At 33.4% G+C, this 23,487-nt stretch overlaps 1 protein-coding gene across 1 annotated transcript; it reads right to left on the bottom strand.

Moving 5' to 3' along the window:
• Positions 1 to 4,369: 4,369 nt before the first annotated feature.
• On the bottom strand, positions 4,370 to 22,748 carry LOC119637060. The gene is made up of 5 exons (XM_038032878.1): positions 21,833 to 22,748; positions 21,536 to 21,741; positions 9,516 to 9,627; positions 5,016 to 8,560; positions 4,370 to 4,943 (listed from the first exon to the last, which is right to left on the bottom strand). The coding sequence occupies exons 2-5, from the start codon at positions 21,648 to 21,650 to the stop codon at positions 4,462 to 4,464; spliced, it is 4,254 nt and encodes a 1,417-aa protein (XP_037888806.1). The 5' UTR covers positions 21,651 to 21,741; positions 21,833 to 22,748; the 3' UTR covers positions 4,370 to 4,461.
• Between the last annotated feature and the right edge of the window lie 739 nt (positions 22,749 to 23,487).

Here is a 23,487-nt window from a genome sequence, read left to right as displayed (position 1 = left end):
TTTTTTTTTTTAACGACAACGTTCCACTTGAGTAGTTAATACATGTTTTTTTTTGTTTTTTTTTTTTTCAAATAAATTAATAATTTATCTTAGAGAGTTGCTGTATTATAAATAAATTTTTAATTCATTTCAAGTAAACGAAGTGAAACTTCTAAATCGCTCTGAAGGAGAAGTATGCGCATTAAATACGAAAAATGGCAACGAAATGCTGCCATGATGATGGTAATAGTGCAGTGAATATAGTAGAGATGCAGTCAAATAAACTAATAATAAGCACTAAAAAAATGAAAAAAAAATGTATTATTTTTAATGTATATTCAAAATTTAATCAAAGCCTACAAGAATTTTCTTTTTTTTATCGATAAATTAATTTGAAATTTTTTTAATGAATATATTTAAAATTTGCCAAATAGATGTAACGCAATCGAAATACAAGACAATAGAAATTGCATAGGCAATGCAATGCATTTCAACTACGTCTGCCCGTCTGTTACCATATTGGGAGTGACAATTCAAACTCCAAGAAGTCTTTGAAGTCTACATTCTTCTAATCATTCCGTTTATGATAAGAAAGTTTAAAAGTTAAAGTCCACTAATTGTCTACATATTTTTTTGTATAGGCCTAAAACTTAAGCATTTCCAACTTGCAGTTTTCCTTATTCAAATCTCCATTTTTAATTTTGAAAATAAAATGGCGTATGCAAGCATTGGCTTTTAATTACCTACGAAAATGTTTTCATATGACATAGAAATATAATTTCAATTATATCTACGATATACGGTTATTACGTGATTATGTACTATATATAATACGATATGAAATGTAGGTTAAACAAATGTTTTCATTTTACGTTCATAGCCTGATTAAGTTTAATTCAAGCCGATTATATTCTTGTTTACATGACTATGAACACTTGATCGATAGGGAATAAATTAAATGAATGGAAGAAATGAGTTTGCGTGGGTTGTTATTACGACTCTTTAGGATGACAAATGACTAAAGCCTACCTACACGAAATCTTATGATGTTTTCTGGGATCTTTTGTGGATATAAATCTGTTTTGTTGCAAGGGTGGCTGGAGAGAATAGACACAAAAAGAGATATAACAAACTAAATGAGAGAAATGCTGGTAAGTAATGTGGAAAACAACAACTGCAAAGGCTGCAGAATGGTGCAAATATTTTTCTCGACTTGTTAGGTTGTTAGGTTGTTCGAAAATGCATTCCGTTTTCCATCCCAAACAATCGATTTAATTGCATTTTTGGAGAAACAAATCCGCAAATCACCGAATGACAAACCCGTGGGATCACTAAAAATTAAAATTCATTGAATTCCATTGTTCTTGGTGAAATATTTATACACCATAAAGACGAATGTTCGACTGTTGTTTTTGGCCAAAAATCCAATTAGGTTCTGTATGCATGAATGCAATAGTTCTGCATTCATTTGAATGCAACGGTTCTTTTAAATGATTTCAATGGCAAATTTAGTGCTGTTGTTCTTCCTTTACACATTCTTCTACACATATTCATTCTACTCATTTCTACTTTAATACGAATTATTTTTCTTATTTTGCGAATTTAAAATATGACGCAACAAGAAATTCCAATCCACTTGCACGATTTTACTATGGCCTTGCATTATGTGTCTTTCTTTGAATGGAATTTTTTAAAATGATTATTCGACTTCTATAACGTCATATCCGCCATATAAAATTCAGAACTATTTGAATTTTTAACACGCAATTACATATACCTGATATGCTTCATATTTTCCTTTAATTGAACTTTTGAAGTTTCACTTCTAGCGCGCGTGGTGACCAAGCAAATTCATTCTATTTGTTTCTTTTCTATTTTAATTTACTTATAGTAGTTTATATAATTAGTCTAAATTTAAACTCTAACTTCGTATATATGTAAACGTAGTTTATTGCAACTTTTCTCTTAAGATTATTTCTTATGTCATCATAATCGTGAAAGGGAGTCATTTAGGAAGTCATTCAGGAATTCTCTTGAGCGGGACCTTTAAGTGCACTAGAAAAGTCACAAAAGTCCCCTCCCTATCCAATAAATGACTGCTGATTCTAAGTAAAACAATAAAGTTGCTGCCAATCGTATCTTTTAAATAAAAGATAACTTCAATAACATTCAATAACATATGCATACATATTGACTATGAGAGGAAAGGAAGGCTTATCCGCACTTCAGAGAAAAGTTGTAAATTATTATTACGTTGCTAAAAATTTGCAATTTTATTATGCGATATATTTTGTATCGCGATCTGTATTGCATGCAATATTTATTTATTATATAATATATCCGTAGAATCGTTTAGGATAATTTGTGATTGTTTACGTTTATTTTTCTTTCTTTTTACTTTTTTTTTTTTTTTTTATTCATATATAATTTTTATTTTATATACGTAAATTTAGTTTATTTATTTTGATTTAAAAACCTGACTGATTTTTGCGGGAGAAGTAGTAGCAGTTTTCAAATATTTTAAAACTAAACATTGACCTAAAAAGAATTTTCTTCACTTAAGCCACAAGTTCACCGGAACTTTGGTAATCTATTCCTAGATTGCAATTCAGATTGTTTCGTTCTCAAAATGGATCATCATGCTCTATATAATTGTAGATTTTTTTTTTTGTTTTTTTGTTTGTTTTTTTTTTTTTTTTTTGTATAGCGGCCGGTAAACTTATAATAGCAAAAAAAAGGCTCCTTTTATAGGGGAGCTTAAAAAACAATTTTGCATGTTAGTCATTCGATATAACGGGATGCCGATGAAATGAACTTTGCGAACATAAAATAGCTTAATACTCAGCAGAGAAGAAAAGTTTCTTGTGCCGTCTGAAAGATATCTATCAGTTTCGCCTTCTAAAGCCCGTTCGTCCTCTATTAATACGAATTTTTACATCATCGCGCTTTCATGTAACATAGAACAGCCAACGAATAGCTGCTCAAATATAAAGAAAATAAATTCAATTATAACAACCGCCGTGTGTGTTGAAGTTGATTTGATTGCGCTCGTAGCAATCGTGCCAGTAAGTGAACTGTTGAAACTTTTCCAAAAAAAATAAATAAAAATAAATAAATGAAAAAGTCGAATTATATTATATCCTTCCCACGGCGTATCCTGATTAGTAGCACATACAAGTGGAAGAAGAAAAAGCATATATATAAATAGTTGTCCGAATTGGTAACTTGCGCGCTGATCTCTTTCGCGTAGTATCTCTTTGATCATTGTAAGGAATGACTTGACCCCAGATTTGAGTAAGTGATTCATTCAGTTCAAAAACATTAGCCAAACAGCCATTACGATTACTCGTTATGAGTGCAAAGTAGATGCCAATTTACATCGCAGAACCGTTCCTATCCTACTTTAGCTTATTGGGTTCGTTAATAATCAAATTGCGGCAACTCGTAGACTTTCAAGCAAATACAACTTGTCCAAGCAATTGGTTGTTTAAGATATAATTCGTGTCGCCGGACTTTCTTTTAGCGGAGTTTTCGCGATAAAAAATATTTAAAACCTTTAACATGAAGCGCCATTAAGGTAGCACAATGTCAGCAAAATAATCGAATTATTGCTAACGAAGTCTGGATAAAGAACTTCTTTAACAGCAAACAAGTTCTGTGGTATTTAATCAACGCAAGTTAGCGGTTTTTTTTACAAAAATATACCAAAGCTAATTTATACGACCGGCACATGATAATAGCGGCCTTTCGTGACCTGAACAAGTTTGCTTATTTAAAGGGTTTTTTTCTCTTTAATAAACCAACCAATTGAGTTTTCATTTTCTCTCATGCGATTTTTGACTTACTCTTTGAGTATAAGCATTTAGTATATGATTTCATTATATAACTTATAGGATCTTAGACAATAGAAGAAAATATTAAATTTAATTAAAAGGAGATTTTAATTTTTTTAATAGGAAAAAAATAAAAGGAAAAGCTATAAAAAACACGCTTTAGTATCAGTCTAATGTTCAATAATTGTTATGCATGTTCTTCGAAACCGCTCCAGATAGTTTTTTCTTATAAACACTAAAATTAAAGTGTAAATCAAAATTAATTTGAAGGCTCTCTTTTTTGTTTTATGTTATAATCATATTATTTCATATAATTTTTTTTTTTCCTAAATATTTCTATTTAAAAATACTGCAGATATTTAATAAAAACTATTTTAAAAATTTTTTATATCAGTTTTTGCCTTAATAACTTGGTTTGTCCCATAGCTAATAAATAACTTTCACAACAACTTCCAGCGTTTCTTTGGCACCAGTTTTACTTTGTTTTCTTCTATTTTTTTTTTTTTTTTTTTTTTTTTTTTTTTTTGCTACTTTAAAGTCATATCTTTTCTTTTTCATTTTTTTTTTAATTTTTTCGGCCTTCGGTTTAAGACATTGCTACCTGTTTATGCCAGCAACAGAATACTTGTCTTTTTGGGGAGTCTTCATATTAGAGATTCGCTTGCGTACCGCTACCACCGCTAGCATTGGCTGTTAAAGTACTACTCGCAGCCATAGCACTGTTAGCATGAACGCCACTTAAACCCAAGGTTGCTGTCATACCACTTAATAATTCATGTTCGTTTTTGGCTTGACGTAACCAATTTCGTAAATCCCGTGTACGTTCTACCAAGCTAGTTGTATAATTCACAGCACGAGGACTTTGCGAAACGATCGTATTGGCAGCCAGCAACGAATTTTGCATACGCCCTGAGGCCAATTGACGATAAGTTTCTAAACGATCAGCCAAAGTAGGTATTGAGTGTATAGGTTGACTAACAGCCACACTTCCGGCTACGCCATTCACTACATTCAACTGCTGTTGCTGTAAATTGTGATTGCTATGCCCTCCATTAGGTGACGGTAAATTGCCATGGTTTAGCATATGAGACCAGCTTAGCTCAGAAGGCGATATCAATGGTACTTGTAAACCTTCAAAAAAAAAAAAAAAAAAATTCTGAAATAAAAAATATTCATAATTTTCTATATTATATGGTTGCCTACCTCCAGTGTGTCCTCCTTTACCCAATATATCTAAGATTTCTTTAATTTCGGCATTAAGTATCTCCAGATTTTTGATGCATTCATTTGACTCTAGTTGATATAAATCTTTACGCTTATTAAGATTTTGTGTATCGGCGCCACTAGCAAAGTCTGTGCTACTAAAACCGGAGCTCGAGTGCGATGAAAGATCGCTTAGGGTAGCATCCTCTTTTTGCTCTACGCCCAGCGAATCCATTATGGGTTTTTCCTTCTCATAAATACGTAGCAGACTTTGCTCCAAATGCCTTAAACGTATAACCTTTTCACCCAATAGCGCACGAGTACGATGTAAATTTACTTCCATTTCAGTTAACTCTTTCTCTTCCTGAATAAGTTGATCTAAACTGTGACGTGTTATCATTGATTTGTGACGTTGTTTAATTTCCCGCTGTCGTGCTCGGAAATTGGTGCGCTGTGTACGTAAAGATTCTTTAGCTCGACGGACTGAATCTCGTTCCAAATGTATGCGATGCTTAAAGAACTCCAGTTCGGAACTAGTGCCGCCAGCGTGATCGTTGTTTGAGATATCCGAGAAAGGATACCGCAAATGATACGTGGTATCTAAAGTATTTTCAGGGAATTGATCCTCTAAGTCCTCTAATTTTTGCAACTGGTGTCTCAAGTTTTCTACGGGTGTGCAAGGACGATCGATTTTGTAGTTATCTGAATTTAGGCGTGACGTTGACGCGGACTTTAAACGTGAAAACTGTTTCTTTCGCTGAAGCGTGCCACCACCGATATTGCTGCTACGAGCGTTATTGTTATTCTCTTGATTACTTTGAAACGCCTCCGAATCCGAATTACCATTGTCGCTAAGTATGGTCGCAGGTGCCGGCAGATAACGTCCTCTTGAGTAGTTATTCGATATTGTTGTATCCGACTGACTCATTGAAGTGGTATCATCTTGAGCTTGCAAGTGCTTAATATACTTGGAGGCTATGCCAAGTTTTCGATTAGTTTGAGTTGTATTACGTTCGCCTGAACGTTCACCGTGTTGCAGTTGATCCTTAGCAGGATGTTGAAGATGTGCCTTTGGTGGCACGGGAGGCTTACTGCATCTTCCTCCTGTACCTGTTGAAGCGCCCACACTATTCTGACAGGACGTAGAATAGGAGAAAGAGCGATTCTCACTATTACCTATTGACGGTTTATTTGAAAGTGAACGTTCCGTTTCCGATCCTGTCGTGGTGGTAGTATGTAAACTTTGTTGTAAAGCTTGGGCCTCACGTCTACGATTACGTCGCTCTAAGGACAATTTTACATCGGTCTTAAGTCGTATATATTTTTCTTTAAGGCAACGATACTTGTCCTCTAGTAGCCGTTTTTCACAACGCACCTTTTCATATAAACGATCCTCACCGTTCTCACGCATACGCTGACGCTCCATCTCTAATTCATGATTAAGTTTATCGCGCATCTCTAACAATTTGTTAGTATGTTCTTTCTTTAATATCTCTTCTTCACTTTTCAGATCTCGTTCTAAATCGGCCAATATTTCCGTATGATTTTTCTGGAGAGTAGCCATATGAGACTTATGTTCGTCTACAACCGCTTTACGCTTAATATCTAACTCCTCTTCCTGTTGACCGCGGTATTCCTCTAATTGCAATTCGAAGGTTTCATCCATCTGATGTTGATGCGATGTTAAACGTAAATCGTACTCGTGCCGTATACTTTTCAATTTTTGCTCATGTTCACGTTTAATATCTTCAATTTCAGATTGCAATGATTCTTCTAAACGTTCACGTTCTTCTTTCAGCCATACCTGATGATCTTCCTGTAAACGTTCTTCTAATATTGAACTTTCTTTCTCTGGTTCGCAGGGGGTTTGTTCCACTGGATGATTATTAACCGGCTCGCAAGGTTTTGGTTCCTCTTTCTTCAGCAAACCTATCAATTTCGAAGTTGCTTTAAAGCTGCGCTGACCCACTTTGTCCGTATTATTAGATTGAATTTTCATTTCCAATTGCTCTACATCGCGGCTATGCTTGCGACCTAATTCTTCCAAATCGAAGGGATTATTAGAAGGTCCCGCTGAACGCAAAGAGTCTTGTTCGGATTTATTAATAATGAAACTACGCACAGAACTGCCTTTTGAATCGGAATCGGTGTCCTCATACAGCGATTTTACTACCGCACTATCTTTTATTTTATCCAAGTAGTTAACAGGGCCATTAAGGGTAGGTGCCACTTGCGTTATTTCCACGCTTTGAGAACGCGCTATATCATTAAATTTGCATCTTTCTCGTTCCGGTAATTCCATCGAAAAGCTTTGAGCTTTAAGCATCTGTATGGTTTGAATCTTCGTTACCGGTATCACCTTTACTTCTTTGACATGCTGCTTATCGTTATCATTAATTAAAAATGGATTAAGACTCCTCTGGAAGCCTATACCGTCCGCTGGTAAACTGCCAATGCCCACACAGTCATTAAGTTCCTCGTCGTCATCATCATCCCAAGGATCGTCGTCTTCGGCGTCATCATCCGAATTCACCGAAACTTCTGGGCTTTGAGTTAATCTTCTTGAACTGCTCGGATCTTCTTCGGGAGAACCGCGCATCTTGGTTTCGTCCAAATTAAACCGCACACTTTTTTTATCCTCGCCATTATTAGCGCTGTCATTATCTTCCCTTTCCATGCGTCTTCGCATATCAGTCAGGCTAGAATCGCGCAATATGCTCTTCACTCCCGGTGGTGTACCGGCTGCACCCTCGACTATGACATTTGTTACGTTGTTTGGATTTGTCATTATGGCAGTAGCCTGATTTAAGCCTGCTTCCATTTGTTTACGTGATTTGAGAAACATAGCGCCAGTACCCGAAAGTGTGAAGCCTTTCTTTTCTGTACTATTTACCGCACTTGCACTTGCACTTGCACTTCCCCCTTCTTCGGTTTCCAATTTGCTAGGTATCGAAAATTTTGGCGCAAAATTTTCAACGGCACCTGTTCCCGAAAATCGCATACTTAAACCAATTTGTGCGTTAGTTTTCGCCACTTCAAATCTAGTATTTTTAAGCGGCATGAAAACTGAACCAAAGTTCTTCGTTCTTGATTCTAGAAAACGGCTAACGCCACCACTAAAACCACTGGTACTAGTCGATGAGCCTGACGAACTGTTAGTATTTGTTGATGTAGTCACTTGTTTCGGCACAGCTCCGTTATTCATATTGTTTGTGCTTGGTGAAGACATTTCATTTGTTGTATTGTTTGTGTTATCACATTCATCCGTTCCTTGAAGACTTCGTATACCGGAATCGAGTTGGGAGGCATCATCGGAATTATCAATTACAGGCGTAGATGTGGTAGTTGTGCTGATTGGAGTGACATTAGTTGTAGTCATAGTAGTAGTAGTGCTGGTAATGACAGTCGCATTATTGATAGATAAAGCATGCTTTCGTCGCGCCTGATCCACTAAATTATGATAAACGTCATCGAGTGGGTGATCCCATTGCGATTTTTTCGTTCGCGTATTGTAATAGTAATGACCACATTTTTCTTCTGAATAACTGAAAAAAAAAAAATAAAGAAAAAAAAAATTAAACGATTTACTTATGGACATTAAGATTTCCGGGCTCTTGATACTCCCATGTTCAGACATTTTAAAAAGTATTCTTTAAGAATAATTGTTTCGGTAGACTATTACAGTTTGACTCTTTTTGTTTCTAGTTTGAAATTTAAAGAGAAATTTCCCGATTTATTTCCTTACATAGATAGGGGAAGAACAACACCTATAATGCATAAAGAAAGCCAATAACATTAGGATGAATTGAGTTTGAAATAATAATAAAAGCTTTTAATCCGGCAAAGACACCCATTACGCCTTTGCGGAACGCCTCCTAATGATGCAATCATTTACGTGACATAACCTTAAAACATGTAGTGAGATATATGTTGACTAAAAACGGCCCATAAGGAGGCATAAAATCAATGGACAGACACGCAAACGCAGCGACTGGTTTCAAAACCGATTATGAACTAATTATTATAATAGTCATGTGTTAAGACATATTCCAAGGAATCAAAACTTAGTAAAGAGAGCCTATTTTAGATTTGAATAAGAGTTACGTAAAACGACAAGTCGTCATACATTACAGAGCGTCACGTTGATTCTAAAAATAAGTTAAACGAAAGACCTTAAATAAATTAATTACTCGTTATTTTACGCAAAATATTTTTATATTAAAACTCGAAACAACATACATATATATATATACATATATGTAAAAATGTGCAATAGCTGAGCCAAGTTAGTTGTAGCGTCAGGAACAAGAGAATTAGTCCCAAAGTCCTCACTCAAACTTTTATATCTAGTAAGGCATATAATATTTTATTAATCGGTTTTTTCTTGTTATGGTCACCTTGAAATGAGCAACATGACGAACGATAACTCAACAGATTCGCATACACTATACCGCCTGTAGAAATAGAAATATTTAAATAAGTCAAAGAATAAAGACTCACCATATTTTCCACTCCGCGGGCAATGCCTGCATTAAACCTTCTTTGGCTAAATAAAGCAAATGCGTTTCCTTAACAGGATCAATGCCAAGCAGGATAGCGTAATCATTGATTTCTGAAAAATAAATACAGAAATAAAAAACCCCGAATGATTCTATATGTTATCAATAAGAATACGCATCAAAATTATATTTGCCTCATTGCGTATTTTCGATACCCATCATCTCAAATCAACTTTTTACGATTGTAAGATCATTTCTAACATTTAGTCGGTGTTTATAGGAAAAATTGCGAAATTATTTTCAATTATTTTTAATTTTAATTAATTAATATCAAATCAGAATTGCAGATCAACAACATCTTAGTTCATGGTCCCTGAGACGTACTTTAAGGTGTTATCAAAAATTTTAAAAAAATGGAAACGAAGGCATATTACGCTGATATGAAAGTCAATTCATATCCCGAAAATATCAAATTTACTGCTTAAGCAGCGACATGTGCTGTCAGTGTGTCAATTAAAATATACTTCAGTTCAGTTTACAGCTTCTTGGCTTAGATAGAATATAATATAAGAAAGAAGGAAAAACATTAGTTATGTCCTCTTGCTGATATCGATTAAATTGTAGTCATCAGCACGTCAGTTGTATTGTATTTGTCTGATTAATATTCTGAAAATATTTACATTGAAATTAAGCACTAAAGCTTTGTAATAATTTCTACAAATCAGTCTTCATGGATTCATCTATTCCTAGCCACTTGTGAAAAAAATATATTAAAAGCTAATCGATTCAGAATCATTTTTTAAAACGATTTAATGTTTTCTGTCAGCTAATAGATGACAATTTTTAAAATACTTGCACGAAATTCGGTACACGAGTGTGTTATGGCCCAAAGGTAAATCCTATTATTCCGACGCTCATTCGCAATAAAATTTTTAAAATTTCTCGACAACTTTGCGCGAATAATTACATTTCAGCAAATTAAATTTACGTAAAAAGTTTTGATCGGATGGGTCAACGTTTTGAGCCCGCTTCCATATAACGAAATGTCTTTATATAATAAAAATATAAGAATTAAATATTTATATATAACGTCTTTATCTCACATTTCTATAAATTCGATGGCTTATATAAGTCCTTAGTCTATAGCATACACACTTTTCCAGGATATTAACTCGATTTTCCATGGAACGATAGATTTTCTGTGGGAGCGCGGGGATTGAAAACGTGAATTGACTTGCTCCAGATTTAGCAAAATTAATTGTCTTATCAAAGATCCTTGTATTCTTTATCTATTTACGTCATAAAACACTAGAAGGTTGACATCGTTGCATGTAAGAACTTTCTTTCCATGACAACTTTTATATATGGTGAGGTCAAAAAAATATCCCTACATGGTCCAAAACATGGTAGCTTTAATTTTTAGAATAATTTCCTATTATGGGCGAATTTTCGCGATAAAATATTAAAAATGATTTCGTCTCGCCATATAAAATCTTGTAAAAACTATAGTATAAAAGGATCCAAATTTCTCCCAAGAATTTAATACATCAAAATACTAAATTGCTTCAGTTTTGTGCGAAAAATTTTACAATTGCAATTTATGTTGCACAACTACAAATGGTCCTTAAATTTGTTCAATCCAAACCATTCTCAATACGATCCATTGTACGACCAAATTGTGTCAGTGTGAACTATTTTCCATGAAACTAACCGCGTAAATAGCGAACCGATATAATTAAAACTGGCTCGGTATTAAGTCCTTCTGTGTCTTATTTATATCTGCAATATGTACTGGTACTGCAAATAGTGTAGATTATAACTACAATAGTTAGTTAGTTATGGTTGCAATTTTTGATATAATTATTTGCGAAAACCATTAATTTTTATTTCTTTTCTTATAATAGCAATTGTAATTGCTATTATTATTACACTACATATAGAATCTATAGTTCTCTTTCTCTCTGCCTCCATACAAAATAAAAGAGAATGAATTCTTCCCTTCTAATCTATCACTGCAGTCATAGTTTAAAGTTTTTATTAATTTCGTTATTGTTTGTTCAAAGTGTATAATAAATAACTTTTTTGATGCAATCAAGAATGCAACGCGAAAAGCGAAACTTTATGGAAACATTTATGTTGTTGAAATTTCATATAAACTACTAATTATACAACGTATAAGTTTGGCATGAAAGAAGGTATTGATGCAGTCATTACTAAGTATGCGCTTTAGCATAAAAAATCTCATACAATAATCAAACAAGAGAGAAAGAAATTTATCTAATAATTTCAGCTAATCTTTTATTATCAAATAGTTAATTATTTTTTATCGTTTATGATATAAAATATGAAAAATTTCATCTTGTTGTGATATAACGACTTATTTTCCACTCATATATAAGTATACGGCATTATTTAGTGATTTATTTATTTACAACCCGAGCGGACATAAGCAACTTCCTTCGGGAACGTCGAAAGTAAAGAGAGAAAAAACTGAGGTAAACAATGCTTTTAACCTCGACTTCTTAGATAAGATTTAAACCGAGCGACCATATCTCCTGAGAAATTAATAGGTTCAAGTTTAAACGCTTTAACTGAATCTAACGAAATCTATACAAAAGTCAATATAAATCAGATCAGCTTGTTTGTGTTCGTAGCTGTAAGTTGACCGTCCACTACGAAAGCTGTGTTGGCAACCAGTTAAAACAGATTGGATTACCAATTGGGCAACTGTCATACGAGTAACGACTCAAACAACTTGGCCAGAACGCTTAGTTTTGCAATTCCCCTACAGGTTTCAATGTTCTCGTTGCAAACGTTTTAAGCTTAAAAAGATAACCTTTCTGCAAGCTATTTTCGGAAATATATTATATGTCATCGAACCCCTTATAGTGAAGGGATTACAGAAAATATACCATTATGGTTCAATACATCACAAGCATGTTTTTATATGCCAAATTACTATTTTGAAGCAATATTCATCATTGCTTACTTAAAGGAATACCCAGCGGGAGCGAAGACATCTTCCCGCCAATCAAATTCTTTAGCAGGACTACTCGGCTTTCTCACCCTCTCATTCTGAATTTCCTTCCCCATATAGCATTTCACATTCTACCGCGCCTTCAAATTCGTTCCGAGCCGCCCGCTTTTGCACAAGGGTATTAGCAGTGGTCTTTCCGGCCATTTTCAATGCTTTCACTTTCATGTCTAGCATACTCAAATACGAATCCCTAGTTGCTTAATCCTACTTAGTCATGGTCATGGTCATGTGTTCAAGAGACATCCCTTGACGGATCTTGTTCTTATTCGCCGAAAGGCAACTCTATTGCATTCAAATTTTTTACATGGACTTTGTATGGATGGTGGTGCATTCCAATTCATTTTCAATAGCTTACGTCCTTATGTCGAAATATGCCACCACATTAAATATCGTTAAAATAATTCGAAAATTGACATCTGTAGGATGAGCACAAAAAAATTTGGGGGCAGACAGGAAGACAAGCTTAAATCAATTCAAAAAAATGATACTGAATTGAGACATTCATGTCGAATCTTCCGGGCGTTGTATTCATCTCCACAAGCAAACATGATGTAGGGTACATTGAAAGTGTTCAGAATAATAACCGTTTTAAGAGTGAGGTTAAGGCAAATTTGGAATGTAAAAAAATTGGCAGGCTTAGGAAATGTTGATATAACTGAAAATAATTATTAAATTTGCGCAGTAAAAATTCGAGTATGCGATATTTTTATTATTGCGAGTATTTTGGCAAACAGGAATTTAACGGCATTTCAAAATGATGTACATATGAAAGAAAAGAAATTAATTCAAGCATGCAATAATTATTGATGGGAGATTTTTTCGCCAAACATAGGTAAATTTACTGAACAAATGTGATATCGTCCAAGTGCTGGTACCAACACCAACGTTTTTCTGTATTCGCTAAATGATTAATGATTGCTAGTCAATCGTAGTGCAATCGTATCCATGTACAATATATAAAAAAATTTTATCTTAAAAATATAGAAAATAAACTTTTTTTTTTTTGGTCAATTCCAAATCAAACGCATTACACAACTCGCCTATAACTGTTGACATTAATTAAAACGTTTATGTTTTTTAATGGAATTTTTAATTTCGAATTGCTGAATACCCATAAAGAACTTGGAGGTTATTTCATTTTTTGCTGTACCTTATAATGTGTGTTACGATAAAAGCCGATAATATGGTATAAGAAAGTGAATATGTGTACATTAATTGTACATATGTAATTCATTATAAAATTAAGATAACTTATGCTTGAAATACTAAGAAATAGTTAACCGTTTTAAATATTTCTAGCTTAGCTAAAAGGAAAATAAAAATCATGCTTTGTATCGTTAGAAGCGTACGTATGCGTGGTGGAGGTCATTTTTGAATTAGCGTTGATAATAGTCAAAGCAAACCGTTTCTATTAACTAAGGAAGACTATATATCTTGCACTCTTCATTAAACGCAGATCCCATATGTTACACCGCAAGTGAATGTTGACTAAATATCCCAATTCGCCCAAATATACCAGAAGGCGTTGACAGATTTTTCGAAAATGTTAAGAGAATCACCTAAATTTGCAAAAGGCAAATGGGACAACATGACACATTGTACTCTGATTATAGAATATCTGATAATTGGATTTTGTATAAAGCGGTCCCACAAAGCAAAAAAAATTTGAAGAAACACATTTATTTAAATAGCTATCTTATAATAATGATGCCGAGAATACTTCCAGACTTCTATCTAAGCTACAAAATATTGAAAACCGATTGACTTGTCACATTGTCAAATATCATGAAAAAGAAATCATGAGAAAGAAAAGTAATAACAAAAAAAAAAAAAAAAAAAAAATCGGAAAATGTATTTCGAAATCGGAATATAATGCATATGTAAAAACCGTTTTCACGATTTCGATTTTTGAATTAAACTCAGCCTCTTTTTAAGCGAAATGGCTAAATACCTAACAACTAATAATCCCTGGATGGCTAAATGGATCCTGTATAACACAAGCGCTAGTAGAAATGGTATAACAAACGGTAACGAGCAAATATATCGAATAAACTGTTTATTTAATTGCTGAGTTCATTTATTCAATTAATTGTTGTTAGTCCCAGATGTGACTAATGATTAAGATGATCGACAGACAATTTGTCGTATAAAGGAAAACTACTTACTATATGTTTTTCCTCTTCCGTTCTCAAAGGCTGAACAACACGAATTGAAGAATTGATTTTTTAAGAAATCTATGCAAATCACCACAACAACAACAACTGTGCTGTGCCTGCAAAATGTTATGCTAACCATTAACCAATTAAACGAATTTTTTCAACTCTTGCGACGGGACAACTGCATCTGATGTACACTTTTAGACGTTTAGTGTCTGTACGCTAAGTACGGACACATTATCATTAAAAGGTAGTTTATTAAAGATGGCACACATATATTATCATCATTAGCTTTTTTCAAACCGGATTTTAGTTCTTTAACCCAATTCTTGTCACTGTTCAAGCGTTCAAACCGCAAACATAAAACATGTAGGCAGATGCAAGGACGTCGAGGTGAATATATATATTTCCAACGGCTAAGAAGTTTCGGTTTCGACTAACAGAGTGTTGTCTGTTGCGTATACGGGGAGGGTGCATTGCGGAAGAATCTACTTGGCATACTTGTAAATTTCGATGATACGCATTAAGATGAAAAAAAGAACCATTTAATTATCATGCCTCGCGAGTAGTTCATAAACAAGAACGCGTTTCGAAAAAAGAAAAACGACAAAAATGCTCTCAATTTTTTTTTTTTTTTTTTTGGGATTACTCCCAAGAGGCGTACAGGCAGTGTAAAAAGCGTGATATCTCGACTTGTGCTATTCAATGTGATTGTGAAAAAAGCAAAAGGTTTTTGTTCGGCTCTTTTGTTTAGCGGCAGACATTGTTGCGTATTTTATTTAAGGCCGGCAAATGTACGCATAAACCTATAATGCATATAAATCAAAGGCAGCAGTACATATACATGTGTATGTAGCAATATTCGTTCGTGCTGCTTGTGCAGTCTTCTCACCTCTAGAGCGAAAAGTGCTCCGCGTTAATCTAGGTTATCGTTAGATGATTAACATATAAACATGTTACTCATCATATTATACTTTTGTTTGCATCTCCGCATCTGTGCCACTCTGCGTCTCTCTGCGTAAGACTGAGAGAACTGAATATACATTTGCAAAAGGCTCACTTTCGATAAGTAGGTTATTCCTTATGTGTAGCTCTGTAGCTATAATTACAAGATATAATGTACACATGAAAAGGTTGTATGCGTTTCTTCTTTAATGACGGCAACGCGAACGATGACGATAATGAGGATGATGATGATATTATCTTTGCTGCTATGCATGCTTAATGTAAAGAAGTTTTTTGCTTATTAGAAATTTGTTTACAAGTGACTAAGGAATTCATGTGTTTGTCATTTTGTATGCGCGTAATACATTGTTTTCATTTAATTCTCATTAAGAGCGTTTACCGAGCTCATGCGTGGCGTATAGCGGCGGAAGTCACTTGATGAACTAATTAAATGTCAAATGTTTTGCAACTACTTCCGCAAGCCCATTGGGTTTCGTTCTTAATGTTTTGCATTAGAAGGAATGCTTCTCAATGCACGATATCACGCTTCGACTGTAGATTTTAAGAACAATTTCATCAAAGAATCTCTTTAATGCATTCGAAAATGATTAAACGATTAAGCGATTAAAAGAATCTTTTTGTCAATATATGTTGAAAAGATTGCAAAGAATTGTAGATCGATTTTGCATATAACTGACACGGCCCCGCGAAACCATTTATGATTGCCGTCAATAACTTGGAACCTTTAGAAGATGTCGATCAAAAATTGGCCACAAATATAAATACGAAGAACGTTTTAAAGTGACCCTGCTGCTAGCTGGGTGAGTTGATAAGGTACATACCTTTTAGCGTGTTACAAGCTTTTCGCATGGCGTCCACGTCAGCATAACACATTTTTTTTTTTTTTCATCAAGAAATGAATTTTTCAAATGACATTTTGTAAGTGACACCGACTTACTGATCGATTTGTTGACACATTTTCGGTTATTTGTCCCTAATGTGTTCCCATTATATCCATATTTACTCATAGAATTGAATGTCACGTAGAAGTAATTGTAAATGAAGGGCGAGTCAAACGCTATACCACTACCGTTGTTATTTTCCCAATAGCCGAACTAACCGTTAGGAATTCTAATAAAGTCAAATTGCAAGAACATGTAAAGACCATTGACACTTCGCAACAATCTTAAGGTATAACAAAAGAAATGATTAACACATAATACCGCACTGTGTTTACGGATGCGATCTTTGGAAGCAAAAGTTCTCACATGAAATGACACTTAAACTTTTATTTTGCTTCAGCTCTATATTATAGTTTCGCTTTTATTTAAAAACATGCAACGCGAAGGACTCTCTAGATTGCATTATAATATTCTAGCGGTTAATAAATTCCTTTTTATCCAAAATCTATTATTTATAGAAACTTATCTCTCTTTGTGTGCAAGCGACTTAGTAGACACAAATCCTCGAATTAAGATAAAAGAAGATAAACAAAAATCTTACATAAACATTTTTGCCATCAACCATCAGCTACTACAACAATTACAATCTATGTATAGATAAAAGAATGATATAGATAGACAGATACATCTACACTCAATGTAGTTAGTAATAATATTTAGTATTGTACGGTAGCGTTTTTACAACACCCAGATAATAAAAAGGAAAGGAAAACAGTAAGTAGGGAAAGTAAGGAAAGTAAGGAAATTATAATCGGCTAGAGGCGAATCTAATTTTCATCATCATATCTTGATGTTGCGTTCAATTGTTGGGCCACTTTTGATATGAAATTGCATACAATGTGCAAAGAGTGTCATTTTGAAGCAGTCAAGGAACAGAACCATTGCACGCTATCCAGCTGAAATAAATGTCATCCTCATCCATCGTATATACGTCATGGCAAAAGAACGTCATTCAACATCATTGGATAAAGCATCCATTCATTGTAACGATTGAATAAAGGTACGGCCCAATTACCTACCCGACTTAAAGACCGCAGTAAATTGTTATTTTTAATTGTTGTTGTAAAGAGATTTCTTCTTCTTCTTCTTCTTCTTCTTGGATTGGACGAAAATCATGTGATAACGAGACATTAAATGCAACATTCTGGACGACTTAAGATGGACTCGCCTTACTTTTATACCCATCGATTAAGAAAAGCTTTCTAAATCTGTTTTCTGTAATCAGTCTATCCGTCCGCCGGTTTGTCTACTAAACGTACTTGTATTCTTTACAACGGCGAACCATGCGGTGGATCATCTTCACGAGCACCGCTTTTATGAACACTATGTTTTACTTTTCTCAATTTTTGAAGCATTCTTGCAAAACATAAACATCTATAAGGTGGCAGAGTTTAATTTTTGAAATTTTAAGATCTATATATCTAAATTCCTTCCCATAAGCAGTAAGTCTTTATATAGCCTTGTTGACCTTATGGTGGAAATTAGGACGAAACCATAATTACTGGTATAAATTTACTAAACTAATGTTGGATAACATTGGCCAATTGTTCGATCATGTTCAAAAAAATCGAATATTAGATATATTATGTGGCAATGAATTTAAGTGTAGGATATTTAATTATCAGTCTTGCTCGAATGAAAAGTCTTAACCGTCTTCTTACTTTTCAGCGCTTACCAATTATCATAAGAGCGTAGGCGTAAAATTGAGCTTCCTGCGATCAGGAGGAGAGCATTATGCCGATAATACTCATACGAAACGAAAATCGTAAATTAATCACATAGACATCGCAAATTCGAGGATTGATATCCCTCAGTCTTATGAATAGATTAATATTATTAGATAAGATACATATATGTTGTGGAACTTTTTCTTTAAATGTCTTTAAATTTTTGGAAAATATCGTTTGAAGAACTTACGAGCTGAACTTAAATACTTAGCTTTCGCGTCAATGAAACTTATGCATCATATACATTTGCACACACGTAAACATATACATAGGATACAAATGAAAGAAATTATTACCGGTTGAAATTATGAAGAACTTCAAGCAAAGTCGCAGTACATGTAAGGTATTTAACACAATACTCCGTTACGATCAACAGAGATGAGTATATGAGCTTGTATTGTAACGTAAGCAAAGCAGAAAAAATTAAGTATACTTAAGACCGACAATACTTGAGAAAATTACCTCCATTCAAGAAGTTCTTGTACGAACTTTCACACGCGACTTATACAAAAATAAATATTAAAATAAATTCCAGCCTTTAGGTAAATGAAAATGTCATCGCATATATGACATTCATTCATTCATTCATTCATTCATTCATTTATTACTCATATATGCATAAAAAAATGAAATAACAAACGATATTTTTATCCAAAGTTAGTCATAATGTCATGAAGTTTCTACTATAAAAAAAAAAATAGAAAAAAAAATCCTTTCCACAAACTCTATTGGTATGCTAAGGGATACTTGTAGCAATGTACATAGAAAAACATAAGGTGTGCCTTATATAAATTATTTTGAACACGTAAATGCTTAAATATTCGGTTATCATCGAACCTGTTATACCCATTATCGTTGTCCTAAACAAGACTAAAACGAAGGGAAAAAACTAAATTTCCATATCAATCAATAACATTTCACGGGCATGGCTGACTTTTTTCATGCTTTTTTTTTTTAAATAAAAGTCGAGGCTTATATCAAGTGCCTATTGTAGTCTGGAATGAATGTGCCGGCTTTAGGTCATTTGCAAATTCGAGCAAGAGAATATTTATCACAGATATTACACAAATATTGGACAGACGAACAAATAGACAATCGAACCGAATTTGACAATTGGCAGCAATACTTATACAGTTTATTGTAGGTTTTTGAAGCTTCATCAAAAGGAATCAAAAAAAAAAAAAACACCAACAACAATTAAATTTTGGATACACTATAATATTAGATAGGCGTGGCCAATTTTTGTGATAGAATACACACACTCAAAGTTACTACAGATTTATTTGCTGTAGTTTGCGAGCAATGAGTAAATACCAATTTCCTTTACGCTCTGGAAAACGGATATGTTCTCAGTTTACTGCAGTCATACTGTACGAGTGCTCTTTCATCGATTTGCTCCGCCTTACATTTGCGTGTAAAAGTTTCCAATGTTTTTTGCCAAATTTGAAACCGATAGACGAACAGATCGACAGGCTGGCATGTTTAAATCGATTCGGTATTTAATGTTGATCAAAATATATACACTTTATGTGATTTCTGAAGCTTTCTTAAGGGTGTTGCAAACGTTTTGACACAATTAATATACCCTTAATCCTTCGGTAACGGATATAATAAGTAGCGGCAAATAAAAGCTTATGCATGCATATATATACCTATTTATAAAAATGAAGTCAGTCGTAACCACAAATGCAAATGACACGAGAATTACCGACACTTAATGTATACGTAATGTTATCATTTCTATTAAATTAAAGAGTTCTCGGCTTTATTCGAAATAACTGAACACAGTTCAAATTCACATATCTGCAAATCAAAAATTATTATCGAATAAGTAAAATACACGGTTTTGTTTTTAAAATTTATTAAAACCTATTCGCTAATAATGCAGGCAATTGAGGTAAAGCGTCCAGCACTGATTAACAAAAAAAGGCGTTATCTCTTCTTGATCTCTTACAAGTCTTCTAGAAAATTTCGGACGCAACACAAGGTCCGAGGTTCTGCAGCTCTGGAGTGAGAGCAAGTAAAATATAATTTTATGAATTTTTACACCTTTTACATCACGGTCAACAAGTAAAGGCATCTCCCACGTTCTGCGTACATTTTAAAAGGTAACCTGAAGAAAAATGGCCTATATTTCGGCGTTAGCATTCACAATGACAATACACAGGCACGTATTGCTTTGATTATTCAAAAAGATTCGACTCAATACAAAGTAGTCGTCGTTATGACGCCATAACCATCTTGTATCAGAAGGCATAAGTAAATGTGAGAATTCAAACCAAGACTTTAACGATAGATGTAAAGGCGGTTTCTATTGGACTTGGCGGTTAAATTGGAACTGGAAAGTAGACAAACGCACTTGAAAGGGCCTAAGCACTTGGCTGTCTTTTTTTGGGGGACTTTGAGCCGGTATGCAGGTACACCCATGCCCAAAACAGCAAAACCACTGCCGATTCTAATCTACATCTAATTCTAAATAATTTTTAACAATTTTGAGTTAATAGGCATGAAACTCGGATTCAGAAAGCGGATGATTTGCATCTGTGTGCCTTCGTTAACAATCAAAAAAAAAAAAAAAGAGGCGTGTTTCAGAGAAGACGAAAAGAAACGGAAGAAAACGTTAAGAGAAATTTTTCTATTCGTAAAGCCTCGAGCTGGATGAAAATAAGCTTTGTCAGTTAATTATAGTACGAGCGATACAATAACTTAGTAGGCTATAAGTATGGTGATTAAAGGACTTTGAAGAGTATCCGAGATAAATGGATCTTCAAGATCTTATGATATTCATCCTTTTTGTCCTTCCTCTTTGAAAAGTCGTTTCCTTATCTTCGATTTGGTAAAGTGTGATTAGTACATCTAAGATTTGCGGACTTGGAGGACTTGCGTTAAACATTGAAGAAGACTGTCACTGTAGTTAAAGTTGATTTTTACCAGTTGGACCGAACCTTATGATACTAGTATGATTATTGTATGGCTCTTTGTAAATATGCAAAGCAAATTTTCTACATTTTTGCGAAATAATTGTGAAGAATTGTGAAGTGTACGTTATTTCTGTAAAATTTTAGAGAGGCTGTTAACCTTTTACGTCACTTTGATGCGACTTTAAATGAAAAATTGTGCAAAAATTGGAATGCGAAAATTCGTCCGACTTTTCTTGATAGTGGGCGCAAAAGAATTGATTTTGTGAGACTTACCTTCTTCGGATGGCTGACAGGTTTCATCGAAAACCTCTTCGCATATAACTGAGACTGACGGCGAAGCACTGCCCATACGGCTTGAGGATGGCGTTGAAGACGATGACGTTGCCATATTGTATTCTTTTTTTATTCGATAATTACACTTTTTATGGATTACTTTATTTATTTAATATCTGCTTTAATTTTAATTATTTTCACTTAAACTTTAAATAATTATTTATTGAATCGGGCACAACGAAATCTTTCAAACGTAATATTTAAACTCAGAATTTGAAGTCTTACGCATATACTTACATACAGACACTTATACACATTCATAGATACGTACCTAGGTACCTATGTACATTCCCATACACAAAACAACCATTTTAAAGCCTGCAATAAGCTGCGAGAAAATTGATTTTCGTTTTCGCTTTGCACGATTCTCTCACTTTCCCTTATTATTATTATTATTATTATTAATTTCGCTTGGGTTTTCTTTTTTTGCAATCTAAATTAAATAACAATATCAAAGCCGAGATAATATCATGCATAATATTGACTGACCTAAAAAGGAGAAAACAAATTGGAAAAAATGTAGCGACAAATATGATGAAAACAAAAGCAAACGTATGTAATGAGAGTGCAAAATGAATGTAAATCGAATCATAAAATTTAAGCATAAATAGAATAAGTTTTAAGTTAAAGGGATGCGCAATACCCAAAAGCTATTTAAACTTATAACTGTTAACGACAGCTGTGAAAGCAGAACATGAATTGAGGAAATATTTAAAAAAAAAAAAAAAGAGAAAAACCAAGCTTTCGAATATCGCACCTAATGCTCGCTAGTTTAGGGTGTCTAATATATGCTTGTGCCTATATATATTTATACTATATAATCTAGGTGACTGTGTATTGGTAACTTTCAGTTTGTGGGAGCGTATATATATATATAGGGTACGTGGGTAGACATAGTGTATAGGGCACATTGATGTCAGGATACAGATTTTTTTTTTTTTTTTTTTTTATTTAAATTTGGCATCGAATTGAAATTCTTCTGAAATTGAAAACTACACCGAATTCATATAACAATAATGAAAAGGCTTTGCAAGGCATGTTACTATTTCGTAATTGATTTGTAAGTAAAACACGCAAGAGAAAATACGTATGCATATGTATTATGTGTACATATTGATTTTTCAAATGCTTTTTCTTAAAGAAAAAAAAAAAAAAAAAAAAGAAAACTTTATTTTCAATTTATTTTTAAATGCACCAGCATTATTATTATCACTTTTTTTTTTTTTTATTATTATTTCAATTTATTTTCTTTTTTTAGTCAAATTTGATTTCTATAACATTTTAATGCATATATGTTTTTTTTTTTTTTTTTTTTAAAAAATTTTTACAATTTTTTTTTTTTGTTTTTTTTAAAAATTTTTTTTTTTTTTTTTTTTTTTTTTTATCAACCAGCTGCTAAGTTAATCAAAACCGTACTGATTTAGCGTTCTTGTCAAAGGCTCGGTTTCAGGACACTTATCTGTTCTTCGTAATTCATAAAATTTGAAAAGCTTTTTCTCATTCTCTAATAGATTTCTTGAATTTTGTCGCAAAAGCTTACTGTTCTCTGATGTTAGTTTTGTTTAGTTTCTCGAAATCACCTGTTTCTTGTTTATAATTTACATTTTTTTTTTTTTATTTTATTTTGATTTTTTTTTTTTTTTTGTTTTATTCCTTAAAAAGTTTCTATTTAGTGTAAATTGTCAGGGCAACAGTGATGTACGTGATAATCAAAGAAACAAAACTCAAACTACACTACGGTCCTTTCATTAAATTAACAAACAATTCATGCGATAACGAATCAATTTTTTTTTAGAAAAACTTTGGCGGCCTTTTATGACCATAACTCTGTCTGTCAAATAACTCACTATTACTAATACGTTGTCCAAAAGGTAAAACTTGACTTCATATTT

This window comes from Glossina fuscipes, unplaced genomic scaffold (assembly GCF_014805625.2).
Source record: "Glossina fuscipes isolate IAEA_lab_2018 unplaced genomic scaffold, Yale_Gfus_2 43, whole genome shotgun sequence".
NCBI lineage: Eukaryota > Metazoa > Arthropoda > Insecta > Diptera > Glossinidae > Glossina > Glossina fuscipes.
Note: the sequence above shows the minus strand (reverse complement) of the source record. Positions and strands in the feature narration are given on the sequence as shown.